This window comes from Panulirus ornatus, chromosome 24 (assembly GCF_036320965.1).
Source record: "Panulirus ornatus isolate Po-2019 chromosome 24, ASM3632096v1, whole genome shotgun sequence".
NCBI lineage: Eukaryota > Metazoa > Arthropoda > Malacostraca > Decapoda > Palinuridae > Panulirus > Panulirus ornatus.
In genome coordinates, this window is record NC_092247.1 from 6,216,909 (window position 1) to 6,231,925 (window position 15,017).

Genomic DNA, 15,017 nt, shown 5'->3' on the forward strand with positions numbered 1-15,017 from the left:
CCTCCGACACATATATCCTCTTGGTCAATCTCTCCTCACTCATTCTCTCCATGTGCCCAAACCATTTCAAAACACCCTCTTCTGCTCTCTCAACCACGCTCTTTTTATTTCCACACATCTCTCTTACCCTTACGTTACTTACTCGATCAAACCACCTCACACCACACATTGTCCTCAAACATCTCATTTCCAGCACATCCATCCTCCTGCGCACATCTCTATCCATAGCCCACGCCTCGCAACCATACAACATTGTTGGAACCACTATTCCCTCAAACATACCCATTTTTGCTTTCCGAGATAGTGTTCTCGACTTCCACACATTTTTCAAGGCTCCCAAAATTTTCGCCCCCTCCCCCACCCTATGATCCACTTCCGCTTCCATGGTTCCATCCGCTGACAGATCCACTCCCAGATATCTAAAACACTTCACTTCCTCCAGTTTTTCTCCATTCAAACTCACCTCCCAATTGACTTGACCCTCACCCCTACTGTACCTAATAACCTTGCTCTTATTCACATTTACTCTCAACTTTCTTCTTCCACACACTTTACCAAACTCAGTCACCAGCTTCTGCAGTTTCTCACATGAATCAGCCACCAGCGCTGTATCATCAGCGAACAACAACTGACTCACTTCCCAAGCTCTCTCATCCCCAACAGACTTCATACTTGCCCCTCTTTCCAGGACTCTTGCATTTACCTCCCTTACAACCCCATCCATAAACAAATTAAACAACCATGGAGACATCACACACCCCTGCCGCAAACCTACATTCACTGAGAACCAATCACTTTCCTCTCTTCCTACACGTACACATGCCTTACATCCTCGATAAAAACTTTTCACTGCTTCTAACAACTTGCCTCCCACACCATATATTCTTAATACCTTCCACAGAGCATCTCTATCAACTCTATCATATGCCTTCTCCAGATCCATAAATGCTACATACAAATCCATTTGCTTTTCTAAGTATTTCTCACATACATTCTTCAAAGCAAACACCTGATCCACACATCCTCTACCACTTCTAAAACCGCACTGCTCTTCCCCAATCTGATGCTCTGTACATGCCTTCACCCTCTCAATCAATACCCTCCCATATAATTTACCAGGAATACTCAACAAACTTATACCTCTGTAATTTGAGCACTCACTCTTATCCCCTTTGCCTTTGTACAATGGCACTATGCACGCATTCCGCCAATCCTCAGGCACCTCACCATGAGTCATACATACATTAAATAACCTTACCAACCAGTCAACAATACAGTCACCCCCTTTCTTAATAAATTCCACTGCAATACCATCCAAACCTGCTGCCTTGCCGGCTTTCATCTTCCGCAAAGCTTTTACTACCTCTTCTCTGTTTACCAAATCATTTTCCCTAACCCTCTCACTTTGCACACCACCTCGACCAAAACACCCTATATCTGCCACTCTGTCATCAGACACATTCAACAAACCTTCAAAATACTCATTCCATCTCCTTCTCACATATATATATATATATATATATATATATATATAGTAGGCGTAGGTAATGATCACTTTTGCAATTGACTGGTGTGGACATTAATTGATTGATGTGGACGAAAATGAAAACTACGGAGGTAAAGTTTTTTTTTCTGCTGTTTATAGTTTCATCAAACTGATGTTTTACCTTGTTTCCAGCTTGTACACAGTATTTGTAATCTGATTGCATTATGATGTAAAACTATGAACCAATTAGAGGTGGAGACTGAAAATGGATGGTGTTGATAGTTCATGTTCTAGTGAAATGTTTGGTTGTTCAGTGGGTTACGTCTACTGTGTCAGCGAGTCGGATAATAACAAACACCACCATGACTCCCGTCTCTGAAGATGCCTTTATTGACATGCTTCGATTTGAGTGAGTAATGTGAGATTAGCGAGGATAAAATACCTTGAAGGTAACAGTAATATAGACAGTGTTAAAATACTGAGACCAGCTGGTTAATCATGACAAGAGTTGTACAACGTGCATGAAAAAGTGTTGAGGGTCGCCTAGTTATATGTCTCGAGAGAATAATGAGATGAGGTGGATGGTTTAAGGATGTCTTTTTGTGTGTGTATATGTTAATGACAGTTGTTTAGATCAGGAGATGAATGATGAGGTGGCGAACACAATCTTGATTAGGAAGTCCTGGTCAGGTCAAATACTTGTCTAAAACTTATTTCACGGGTCACCTGTGAAGTCACGTGGAACTAGAAGAAAAGCACATTAAGGATCGATTTATGAAGTAATAGATATGACATGAAGGGGGATTTTGATTTAGAGTTTTGCTATGTGGTGAAAATGAATAAGATTACAGTAGGGAGGGCTGTGAAGATTAGGGAAATCGTTGGGTTAGTTACAGTTCATCGAAGTTTTTCTTGTTACCAGAATGAAAGTTGTCCCTATTGTTGTGTGTAAATGATGCTGTGCTGCTAGCTGAGATGGAGGAAGAGCTGGAATGATTTATAAGCTACTTTGATGATGTATATAGGAAGGGGATGCCTAAGGTGATTTCAAATAAATGTATAATGTAAGTTTTGGCTGGGATGGAAGATCACAGTATATCATTCTCCATGGTGAAAAATTGGAAGCTGAGAATGAATTTGGATATTTAAGAGTATAGTATAGTAAGGATGGTGGTGGGAAAGCTGACAATATAATAGAATCATGCAGATGAGAGAAAACTTAGTGTAGAATGTGTAAGAAGATTGTATGGAGAAATTTTTATTCCATCTCTTTTGTATGGGGGTGATTAATAGCATCAGAGATTGATAGACTGTGTAGTGACTGTAGATTGCATTTTGAGGATAGATGAATGAATAAAGATTCAAACCTATGTGGGTCTAATCCCAGGTGCCTATGCCACTACACCATAGAGATGTGTGTGCGTGTAATTACCAATTTTACTGTATGGGGTGGGAGTTTTATAATTTTGTGGCCTCATCTCACACATTTTCATCTGTCATAAAACATTTTAACTTTTGTACACTCTCCAAAGATATTATATTCTGAATCGAGTTTATTCCAGCCATCCACCACTCATACTATAATGTACCCATTTGTGTCCATACTCCAAGATTTCTTCATTTGTATGTTTAATCCTCTAGTTCTGTTCCTGCATATTTCAAAGAACTGTTTACTCTACATCATCAAGCTGATTGTCAAGTCATCCCCTCACTCTTCTGTCTTCCATATTGGGCAGATTTAAGGCCACTACCCTTTCTCTGTTGCTCAGCTCTATCACTTTCAGTATAATCTTTTGTTGCCCTCTTCTGGACCTTATGTCTTACAGGAATGTAGTAATTTTATTTCATGTAGTTTGTTTGGAGATATTAATTCAAATTTTTTTTTCAAGGTTTATTTTACTGTAGCCAGCTAAGTTCTAAGCATCCCGCAACACCTTTGAAAAAGGGGCCAACAGGCTAATATGCAAATACATTCTGTGTAGATAAAATTATGTAAGTATTAGAACTTTTATTTTTTGTAATCTTAGCTCATGTGTATTTTTTTTTCTAGAAAATTCGAATCTGAACAAGCCAAGGCAGAAGAAAGTCTAGTTTTCCTTGAAAAGGTTGTGGCTAGTTTATGTTGGAAGACTGGTAGGTAAGTGTTGACAGCTGCTAGATCCAGCTTTGTTCATAGAATAGAGTTTGAATATAGTTTCATCTTGACTTTTAACATGAAATGAAAAGGTGTAGTAAAGTTCAAATGCAAATTTTATTTTCATGTTGCTATATTGGATATTGGAATGACAGAACCAAAATAAGGAAATCAACATTGTGCATTGTATGTGGCAGGTTTACTTAACATGAAATAACTTTTGATGTGATTACCTTATGAAGCTGCTATTGCTGACAACTCTTAAGTTTTTAATCAGATGATAGTTTATTCATATGAATAATTGGCTAACAATCTGATGGTTTTTGTATGTATACTCACCAAAAACTTCTCGCACTCTGTGAGCACCATGCATTCTGAGATATACAGATGAAGAATTTAGAAACACCTCTTTCTGTGTTGAGTAGGTGGTAACTCATTATACCCATGCTATGGGTGAGGTGCCAGTGGATCATTATTACACAGGCTCGAAACGTATCATATACAGTGTTTGCTTCACTGAACCCACAGTCTACCTCTTTACTATATCCACGTTTGGCACTTGCCTCTCCATCATTGCTCATTTATGTATAACACCATTTGTTTGCAGTATACTGTGAATTTCACACGTCAATACTGATGATATACCCAGGTAATATACATTCAGGTTTCAGGGCTATATTTCAACCATTTATTCAAGCATAAGTGATTGATATAATGAAATGCACCATATACCAGTGTCATGGCTTTAAAATGATTCATCACAATCAGGCATACCAATCATTCCAAGGTAACTAACCACAATCAACTCATTTTCACATCCATTGTGGCCAGAGGTTCAAGAAGTTTTTGGTGAGAGTGTACAGTACCATTAGAAATTCATAATTGCATTATATTTAATTTCAACCTCCCATTGAATGAATTTGTTACTTAGTTTATAAAATGTGAGTGAACTTTTGGTGAATGAGATGCTGTTATGTATGTATATCTTTAGTTTTTGTTTTGAGAGTTAGAATTACTTTAGAATTTATATTTGCATGGTCAAGAGTATCATGTATAAATGTCAATATGGTTGTTCTAGTGAGCTACTAGACTCGCTACGTAATGTAGGGGCTGCTGTGAGAGCCAAAATGCCTTGGGAAACCACACCTTGCAATATGGTGCAGCGTGTCATCAAGGTAAGTGAAAAAATGACATTCTTTAAATAGTAAAGCTTATAGTGCCTGATGGCATGGGCATAAACATCTAGTGTCTATAGATCCATTTGTTCCTGGACATCCATGTACTTGTGATAATGTTTATAGTAATAAGTAATGTGATACTTGAAGAATTTAACTGGTAATAGAATATATATATTTATTCATCAGATATTTATTGGTTTGCTGAACTTGTTCCATCCCATAGATAGTGATCGACGAATACAACACTTGTCAAGGGGCTAGTGATGGAGGAACTTACCAGAGCAATTCACAGATGATGTTTGTTGATCCAGCTAGTGGAGACCTTCCCGAGTGCAAAGATGTTATCCCAGAGCTCAGAGACAGAATACTTGAGGCCATTTCTGAGCACAAATTTGAGGTAGAACAAAGGTACAGTATGATCATATTTAATGTTATGAATAGTAATGTGTTTTTTATTTCTCTGTATGTTTAAACTTTCATTCTTGGAAGGGCAGCTCATGGAAAACCTTTTCCAGCAAAAGTGATAGTACATTTCTTTGGATTTTTCCTTCAGCACAGCCCTTTCACACATGCACTCTTTCTCTATGTACTTTCAAATTATCCTAATTCTACTTCAGTTTTGTATGAGATTATAATAGCCCCACCAGTTTTATAAGGGTGCGAGTTTTAGACTCTGAAAACAAAAAATAGGAAGAGGGAGGATGAATCTAGGGACACTAAAATGGAATACGGTGACCTGATTGTGCAGAAAATGACCTGATAAAAGAGAATTTTGGTATTAAGCATAGTTTCATTGAGAGGGCTGATCAGGGTGTGCTGAGATGGTTTAGACGTATCTAGAGGAACTATGAAGAAAGACTTATGAAAGGGATGTGAGCTAGAAGTAGAGGGAGCAAGAGGAAGCTCCCAGCTACCTACAAGTTCTCATGACAGTCATTTTGCCATTAGGCAAGGCTAGTGCTGACTTTCTTAATCACTGTATTGCTCTGCTGCTTTGGAAATTGTATGATTAGTGCTCAATTCAGAATGTTATGATAGTTCTTTATTTTTTTATATTTTGTGCATAATGGCCTCCTGTATTTGAAGGGTTTAGTTTATGTAAATTTATGGAAAAACTTCATTTCTCACCACAGAATGGTAAAGCACAAATATTATGGACACCACACATTTCATATTTTGGTTATTGCAATGAATCCTAAAGAAGCAACACTCTTCCCTTCCTTTAAACTTCATTTCAAGTTTGGATCCATATCAGTTTCTTCCAGGATTAACTGGTAAATGAGCACAAAGTAATGAGCTAGTCTCTGTGTTGTCAGCTGGTGCTTCTTTGGGGTAATTTCTATGGACTGTAGGGTTACTTTGAAAAGGTGGTGTTAGGCTGCATAAACATCATACAGACATGAGGTTACAGGTCATTTATATGTTTACAGTTTTTGCTGACATTGGGTTGCAGAAAATTTTAGTATTTACAGGTTTTGCTAACATTAGGTTACAGGTCATTTAAGTGTTTATTGTGTTCTGGGGCATTTTTATTGTTTTACGGTTTCATTAATGTCTTAGCCCAAGTTTTCACGTTCTTGTTACAAGTTTGCTTTCAATAATTTTGATAGTCTGCGGTCAACTTTTTGTGACCAAGATTTGTTGTTTGTATTGTGGATCCTTGACTTCATTAATCACTATCCACTTTGAAATATTTATAAGGATGAGACACTAGAAGTAGGCATATACTTTAATCTCATCTAAAAGAGATAAAAGACAGTAAAAGATCTCTTTTTCATACTAAAATGTATTGCATAATTATTAGATTCTGTCATGGGAATTAAATATTTGATGCAGATGTAAAAGATGTACATTATTCAAGGATTAGCGTGTTCACTCCAAATTTTCTCTCTCCGTCAGCAGTTTTTGTAAGGGAGTAGTTGATATGCCTGTTATCTAGGAAGACTAGTAAGAGATGAATTACTTCAGAAAGTCAGTGTAGCTTTTTAAGGTGATCTGTTAAACCTGTTTTGTTCAAAATAAGAACATGGTAAGATGAAAGTCACACTTAGTTTTCATTTTCAGTCAAGAGTTGATAGCACTGCAAGGTGAGAGTAAGATCCACAGTGATGAAGTGATTATGACATGTGGAATGTGTCCAATGGTTCTGGCGTTCCTTACTAAAGCTGCAAGACGGCGAAAGTTTCATGTTATTGTTGCAGAGTGTGCTCCAAAGTATGATGTAAGTTTATATAAACTTACAGTTGAGGTTATTTTATGTGCAAAAATACTAAATACGAAGAGAATGGTACTCTCATTTTACCCCATAAGTAGGGAATCTCTCCAGAATTTTTCTTTTTAGGCCACATTAATATGAAAGAAGTTAGTTAATACTTCTTCATAGAGACCAAATACCATAAAGTAACCCTTGCAGACCTATAGTGTCATTTGCATGGAGGTGCAGATATATTCAAGAAAACAATAATAAGCATAGGTGAATGATGATTGTAAGGAAAAGATATAATTATATAAATGAATGAAGTAAGAAAAGACTAGTAAGTATAGTGTTAACAAGACAAAAAGTAGAACCATTAATCCTGGCATGGAGTGTAGGGGATGGTTCTTGTAGCTTTTCAGTGCTCCAGTCAAGATTTTTGTAGTACTGACTGAAAGGTATAGACAGAAAGGTAGAACTAGTCAACAGATGCATTATTCATTTTCAGCAGGTTTTTATTACCTGAGTGTGTTGAAGTGATCACTTAGGGGAAAACATATAACTACAGCAACTTTGGATAAATTTTCAGTTCCTCTCTTATGCCATATCAAGAAATCTGCCAGTAGTATAATTCCCATGCATAAATCCTCTCTTATGCCATATCAAGAAATCTGCCAGTAGTATAATTCCCATGCATACAATTGTACTTACATTAAACTTCTGTTTCAGTAACCTTTTACTGGCTTTCATTTGCCATCTCTAAGATTAATATGCCTCTGTTTCATATGATCACATTATGGTTGAGTTCTCATTTGAACCCTTTTCACTTCTTCTCAAGTCACACTTACATGGTTATTTCACTTTGAAGCATTCCTTGCATTCTGAGGGCTTTTCCTCAATTCATTTGGAATAATTTTTCAGGGTCATGCAATGGCAAAATGCCTATGTTCTGCTGGTATTCAGACAACACTTATACAGGACTGTGCCATATTTCCCATGATGTCTCGTGTTAACAAGGTCATCATTGGCACTCAAACAGTCCTAAGCAATGGAGGTATTAAAACCTTCGTGGGTGCAGCTCCCCTGGCCTCAGCAGCAAAGTTTTATTCAGTTCCAGTGAGTAATGTAATAATTTTTTCCTTATGCTAGTATGATGTAGATTATTACCTTAGGCTTGACAGATCATCATCAAGGAATGGACTAGCAATGGGAACAAAGACTACTCCAGGGTATGTGCTCAATACTACCTATTCAAACAGTGCCATATCCATTCCAACTATATAAGACACACTCCTTCCTCCAAATGGGTATTAGATAGATAGAGAGATAGATAAACCTTTAATCAGATATGGAGAAAAATTTGATTATTTATTTTTTGTGTTTATTAGAGTGTATGTTGTTTTGGTTGTGAATTGTTTTCTCATTAACGATTCTTGAGTGTAACAGTTTGTGTTGTTTCTTTTCATGTTAGTTGTACGTCTGCTCTCCAACATATAAATTCAGTCTGATGGGCTGTGAGGAAGTGAACCACTATAACAGTGGGAATGTAATTGTTCCCCCAGACTCAAACTTACCGTCTACCATCAATGTTGTGGTTGCAAAATTCGACTATGTTCCTCCAGAAAATGTCACCAGCTTCATTACAAACAAGTAAGTATTCTTAAATATGTTGTGTAACATTAGATGCAATCTAGATCATTAGCGTAATTATTCCTCAGCATAGATGTACTAAGGCTTCTCTTGCAAGTTTACATTGTGAGTGAAAGACACCTTCGGTGTCTTTCATCAAAGAACTTATTCCAAAGGAGTCTCTATTACCCCTTTGCTGAAAGTCATGCAGCCTTGGGCTGCAGGTGTCTGTTTCCTAAGAATTGGTCCTGGCATGATTATAAGTAAGGGAATTATATTTCTGTTTATATCCCGTTTGCTGTTACCTGTCAGACAGTCGGAGGGTGTGGGTAAGATTTCATCCAAATGCCAAACGTTTTATTTTGCCATATCCCTATTCCTTGTCACTGAATCTATACTCATTCACTTTTTTTAATAGTAGCCAACGTGGCATGAACAAAAACATGCCATCTTGAATGACAAGTGAAGAACTTGACAAAAAGAATTATTTTTCATGCTTAACGTTTGGCTCATTAGAAAGGTAGTGCAAAGAACAGATGTAGAACAGTCTCAAATCCAATCTCCTCCAGCTGTCATGCATAATGCACTAAAACCAGAGGCCCCATCCACAACTAAGTTTCACATGCTTTTCTTTGGTTTCCCTTGACACCTCATATTCCCTGGTTCAGCCCATCAGCAGCATGCCACCTCCTCTATATCACATCACTCCTATTTACTCAGTCCCAGGCATACTTCATGAATATTCAGGCTCTGATAATTCAAGGTATTTTCCACTTTATCCTCTTAGTTTGCTTCTCCCTCATGTTCCCTCTACTCCTGTCTGACATGTGTACTCTGTTAGTCTCAGTTTGCTCATCTTGTCCATGTATTCGTATCATTTCAGCTCACCCTGATCAGCTCTCTCAGTCATACCCTACTTACTAGCACGCATTTTTATACTTTATAATTCCTTACACATTCAGACCTGCTCACACATATTACTGTCCTCAAGCATTTCATTTCCAGTATGTCCATCTCCATCCTTCTCTGTTCTTTTGCATTCAGGCCCAAGCTCTTCATCCATACAATGCTGCATTACTCAACATACCCATTTATGACCTCTCAGATAGTGACCTCTTTTTCCACATACTCTTAACAAGACCTAGGACCTTTGTCTCCTTTCACATCCTCTGACTACACTCAACTCCCATAATTCTATTTTCAGTCATGTCCAATCCCATATATCAAAACCCTTCCTCCAGATTTACCCCATTCAGAGTCATGCTTGAACCAACCTGTCTATCTTCCCTGCTAAACCTAATTATGTTACCTTTAATCACATTTAACTTGACTTCCTCCTCTCATACACTCTCCCAAACTTGACTATAGCTTCAGCAGTTTCTGTCTAGAATCCATTGCCAAGGCCCTGTCATTTTCAAACAGTAACTGACCCCTTCCCCTCATATTACAAAACTGCCAAATTATTCCACACCCTTGCATTTACTTCCATCAGGACCTCATTCATAAGCAGACTAAACAGCGATGGTGCTTCATCTGCGGATTCATTTTCACTTGGAACCACTTGCCCTTCTTTCTTCTTACTCACAACTTGCTTTCATGATAAAAAAAATATTGCATTTAGAAGCTTTCTTTCCACATGGCATATTCATACCACTTTCCACTTCGCCTCTTTATTAACCCTGTGTTATGCTTTCTCCTGGTCCACAAATGCCACTTGCAGTTCCCTCTCTTTGTCCAAGTATTTCTCACCATTCTATTCAAACCTAGGTCCACGTATCATCAAACACACCACAGTCTGATTCCATGTTCATCCCACAACTGTTTCGATCACCACTCCATATCATTTTATATAAATGGTTTTAAAGTTATTAGCTATTTTTAGAAAAAAAACATGATATATAATTTCATGTAAATAGCTTAATCTTTTAGATGAAAAGTTTTAAGTGATTAGATTTCTTTTCCATGCTAAAAAGTGCAGAATAACCATTAGGTTCTCTGAGCCTATTTTTTCAAGTTCATTTTAGACAATGCAAAGATTATGATATAGCATCATTGAGAGGTAACTCATAAAGTGAATTGCTCAGATCTTTTAAAGTGGAACTGGAGGGAGAGAGTTCAGCTGGAACGTCTAACTTTAGTATTGTCAGTATTCATAACAGAAGGTTAGTTAACTAGACCAAGAGAAGTTGTTTGTGATATTTCTGGCTAGAGAGAGCTCCCACATAAAAAATTGATTTGCAGATTTTTCAAATGAAGATGTGAACTGAGTGAGAGGTGAAGTGAAGAGGATTTTTCAAAGACTTGTGTGGAATTAAAAACAGCTTTTTTGTGTTAATGCATAATAATTTCTTTATGGTGAATGTAGATTGCTAAAACAGGGACGGCATTTATTGATTGAAGAAATGCCTGCTTAGGTTGTAGAAAGCAGCTTTAACATTGATGAGGTGAGAAGGTTGGAATTTTCTTAATTATTGCAAATTGCCATTAATAAAACATGAAAGCACGTGTAATTTGAAAAAAGTGCCAGTTTAAGTTGTAGACTGTAACTGCCTGGGGAGTTACCATCCTCACTAAAGAGCATTAATGTGATATCTGGGTTTACCTTATACCCTTTGTGTCTAGATTTGTTAGCCTCGCCCTCTTTCTATTATTCATTAAATTCGTTTCTTCTTGCCTTTACACTTTCTTTGGACCACTTTTCCTTTTTTTTTTATGGCCTGGTTTGATTGGGACTTCTGTTACTGGAGCCTTGAAAAAGGAAAATAGTTATTTCATGAAAAAGATTGAAGTTTGAGCTAATGCTTTTGCTTATATGGTATATAAATATAGCCACTGCTGTACTTATCTGCATTTTATTTTCAGCCGTGGCATTGCACCATCGTATGTCTATCGACAGCTGAGTGCACTCTACCATCCAACATCTTATGATATTTAATATTAAGGGAAACTGTTGAGAGTTGATAGATTAGTCTTATTTTGTTGCAGAATATTAGGGTTTTCCTTAGTAGAAGTAAAGATTGAAGTAGAATTGCTGATCTTTCTCTCATTATTTGCACCTTAGTATTGTTTTTAAAATTTCATCACTTAGGTTGCCAGACTAGGGCGAGAGTGCACAATTGTAGTCTCATCTAGTATGTTCCAAGAAGAGGAAATGGCAGACATTGATATTTTCAGCACAAATTCACTCTAGGATTTACTGTTTTTCATGCATTAACATTGCATGAACTTTCCTTTTGGTAATAAGTTGAGCCAGTGTTAATCATAAAAGCACTGTTTGAAATGAATTCTGCTCTATTTTTTGCTCCAGTTTATTGAATTACATTTAAAAGTTATCACTATGGAAGTGCCTAAGTCAAGTCTTTCTGTCTGCTGTGTTGTGATTGCAACTAATGTTGCTGTTTTTGTAGCATTCTGTTTTTTTGTATTCTTAAGACTAATAAAATTTACTAATACAGTCTTTGTTTTAAGATTCTAGGTGAAAAGCTTCAGGAAGTTTGATTTACTTACTTTAGACAGCAGATTAATTGGGATGAATCTTTTATGTACTCTCGATGGTTTGTACTACAGCAGAAGTTCTTGTTCTGTTAATGGTTCTTTTTCTGAGGTCTGCCTTTGGGTCAGTGTCATATGTCCTAGTCCAGTTGGACTGGATTAAATAATGAACTCATTGGTAAATTTTAACACCATAACTGAATACACCTAACCCCAATCATACAGGAATGCACTACATAGAAATATGCTATAACTTATCAACATAATGCAGTGAAGCTCTTGAGATATATGGAAAGTAAAAGGTAATTTCTTTGGAGTTTTGAATTTAATTCAAGTATTTTAAAGCCAAAACCAGATGTGTGGTGAACCATTCTGTGCAGTTTGTTGCTTGTCCTTTTGTGATTTCATACCATTATTTTTTGGTTTGGTCCAATATCCATCCAAAGTTTTCTTGCAAGAGCCTACATGTTGTGTGGATCTTGCTCGTGACTGCATTGTATTGTTTTTCAACATTATTATTAAAGTTATAGGGCATCATGATAACAGGATAAAGAGAAGCAAGTACTTAGAGATGCAAAAAGTGACAAGTTGCTAAGCCACTTTGTCATTTTGATGAATAACAGTCTTATCTTTGACACTGCCCAATCCCTAAGGTGGCAAGTACTAGAGTCATTAGAGGTGCAAAAAGAGTCAAGTTGCCTAGCCACTGTCATTTTGACTGATGGTAGTCTTATCTTTGACAGCACCCACTCCTTTGTTGATGATTATTGCCACTAGTACTCTACAGGAGGGTGGTTGTAGTTAGTTGAATGGATCAAAAAAGTGTTGTGTGGAGCTTGCAAATACTCACACAAGGTTGTCGAGTGATTGGGTCTACAGATGTGCTCTGTAAATGCGAGGCATGTCATGGCAGAAGGAAGGGGAGTTGGAGGATTTCAGGATGGGCTGATTATTAAATTTTGTGGAATTCGTAGGACACTAGAACTTAATTGTTTTACCATGCTTGCTTGCCATTTTTAATGTTACAAAGGTAGCACCATGAACAGACAAAGAATCAGATATCATTTGTTTCAAGTTCATATCTTCAATAATAACATGTTATGGCTCAGATATGATTGCATTATTATTATTTTTTCATACATTTGCCATTTCCAAAGTCTGTGGGGTAGTGCCAGGAACAAAGAAATGCCTTCAGTTGCTAACATCTGCTCTCTAGCTGTCATATATACTGCACCAAAACCAGAACCCTCTATCTATATCAGTTCCCTCAAACCCTTCTGTGCTTTCTCTTGACCACTTTGTATACCCTGGTTCAGCCTGTTGATATCATGTCATCCCCTTTAAATTACATTGCATTAATTTATTCTATCCCTTGGACCTCTCACACTTTCTTGCATGTATAGTCAGAGCATCTTTCAGTCTATCCTTTCACCTCCTATTCCTTGGTGCCTAAGTGGAGGGCAGAATGCCTGTATAGTGCCATTGTATAAAGAAAAGGGTTACAAAAGTGAATGTTCATATTACAGAGGTTTATGTTTGTTAATGTAACTGGTAAGTTGTATGGGAGAGGTGATTGAGAGGATTGTGGCATGCACAAAGCATGTGATTAGGGAGGAACTAAGGGCTTCAGGAGTGGTAGAGGAAGTGTACATCAGGTGTTTGCTTTGCTCTGAAAAATCTAGGTGTGTTATACTTATGAGACAGAGAAGAATTTGCATGTAGCATCTATGGATCAAATTGTACGGCTTTGAGGAAGGTATTACAAATGTATAGAATGAAACAAAAGCTACCAGAAACAGTTTTTATGAAGAGAGTAAGGTATGTTTGTGAGTAGGAAGAGAGGAGGGGTGTATGATGTTACCATGGCTGTTTAATGTATATGGATGGGATTATGAGGTGAATGTGAGGGTCCTGGAGAGATGGGCAGGTCTGCATCCTGTTGGGTTGGGCGGGCTGCTGTTTGCTGATAATGCAGTTCTGGTGGCAGATTCAGGTGATAAATCACAGAAGCTAGTTTCTGAGTGTGGGAGTATGTGTGAATGTTGAAAGGTGAGAGTTATGACTAATTAGGTTTATTAAACTTAGTGCTAAAGAGAGAAAGGTTGGCTGGAGTGTGAGCCTGACAAGAGAAAACCAGGAGGATGTGGAGATGTTTTAAAGACCTGGGAGTGGATATGGCAGCAGATGGAACCATGGGAACCGAATGAAGCCATAAATTGGGTTAGTTGCTAATGTCATGGGTGCATCGAGGTTTGTGTGGAAAGAGGTCACTGCCCTTAAGGACCAGGATGGCTATGTTTGATGGTACACGAGTCCTGCTGGTGCTGTAATAAGGCATTGTGTGGGCCTTAGACAAAAATGTAAGGAGGGTGAATGTCTTGGAAATGTTTGATAACACTTGTGGTGTCAGATGGGTTGCCTTAAATAAGAAATGATGGGATAATGGTCAGGTGTGTCAGTAAAAGGAGTGTGTGTGAGAGAGCTGAAGGGGTGTTGAAATGATTTGGACATATGGAGATAATGAGTGAGGTAAGATTATCAGATGTGGAAGGTACAAAAAAAGGGATAACCAAGGAGGTGGAAACAGGGATGAAAGATGCTTTCAAGACCCAGGGACTAAACATTGCAGGAGGGTACGAGGCATGTAAGGGATAGAGCAAATATGACCAATGTGGTGTAAAGGGGACAACATGCTGTCAATGGGCTGAACAAGGGCATATGACAAAGAAGGGGAAACCATGGAAAGGTCTGTGGGGCCTAACTATGGATAAGGAGTTCTGGTTGTAATAAATTACACATGACAGTGGATGTGAGTGAATGAAGCCATATCTTTGATTCCTGGCATTATCACGGTAATGCAGGATATGGCAAACATGTATGAAAAACTGTTAACATGAAACAATA

General features: G+C 37.6%; 1 protein-coding gene across 1 annotated transcript; it reads left to right on the forward strand.

The window, feature by feature from the left end:
* The first annotated feature begins 1,623 nt into the window (after positions 1 to 1,623).
* eIF2Bbeta (eukaryotic translation initiation factor 2B subunit beta) lies at positions 1,624 to 12,075 on the forward strand. The gene is made up of 8 exons (XM_071677059.1): positions 1,624 to 1,895; positions 3,537 to 3,623; positions 4,699 to 4,795; positions 5,022 to 5,206; positions 6,863 to 7,019; positions 7,914 to 8,108; positions 8,464 to 8,642; positions 11,484 to 12,075. The coding sequence occupies exons 1-8, from the start codon at positions 1,756 to 1,758 to the stop codon at positions 11,554 to 11,556; spliced, it is 1,113 nt and encodes a 370-aa protein (XP_071533160.1). The 5' UTR covers positions 1,624 to 1,755; the 3' UTR covers positions 11,557 to 12,075.
* Positions 12,076 to 15,017: the final 2,942 nt, after the last annotated feature.

What these genes read in the sequence shown, in the direction of transcription:
- eIF2Bbeta (XM_071677059.1), top strand. Translation starts at nt 1,756, where the DNA reads ATGGTGTTGATAGTTCATGTTCTAGTGAAATGTTTGGTTGTTCAGTGG. An exon ending in TTATGTTGGAAGACTGGTAG is followed by an intron (nt 3,624 to 4,698) that starts GTAAGTGTTGAC and finishes TGGTTGTTCTAG; the next exon opens with TGAGCTACTAGACTCGCTAC. An exon ending in CAAAGTTTTATTCAGTTCCA is followed by an intron (nt 8,109 to 8,463) that starts GTGAGTAATGTA and finishes TTTTCATGTTAG; the next exon opens with TTGTACGTCTGCTCTCCAAC.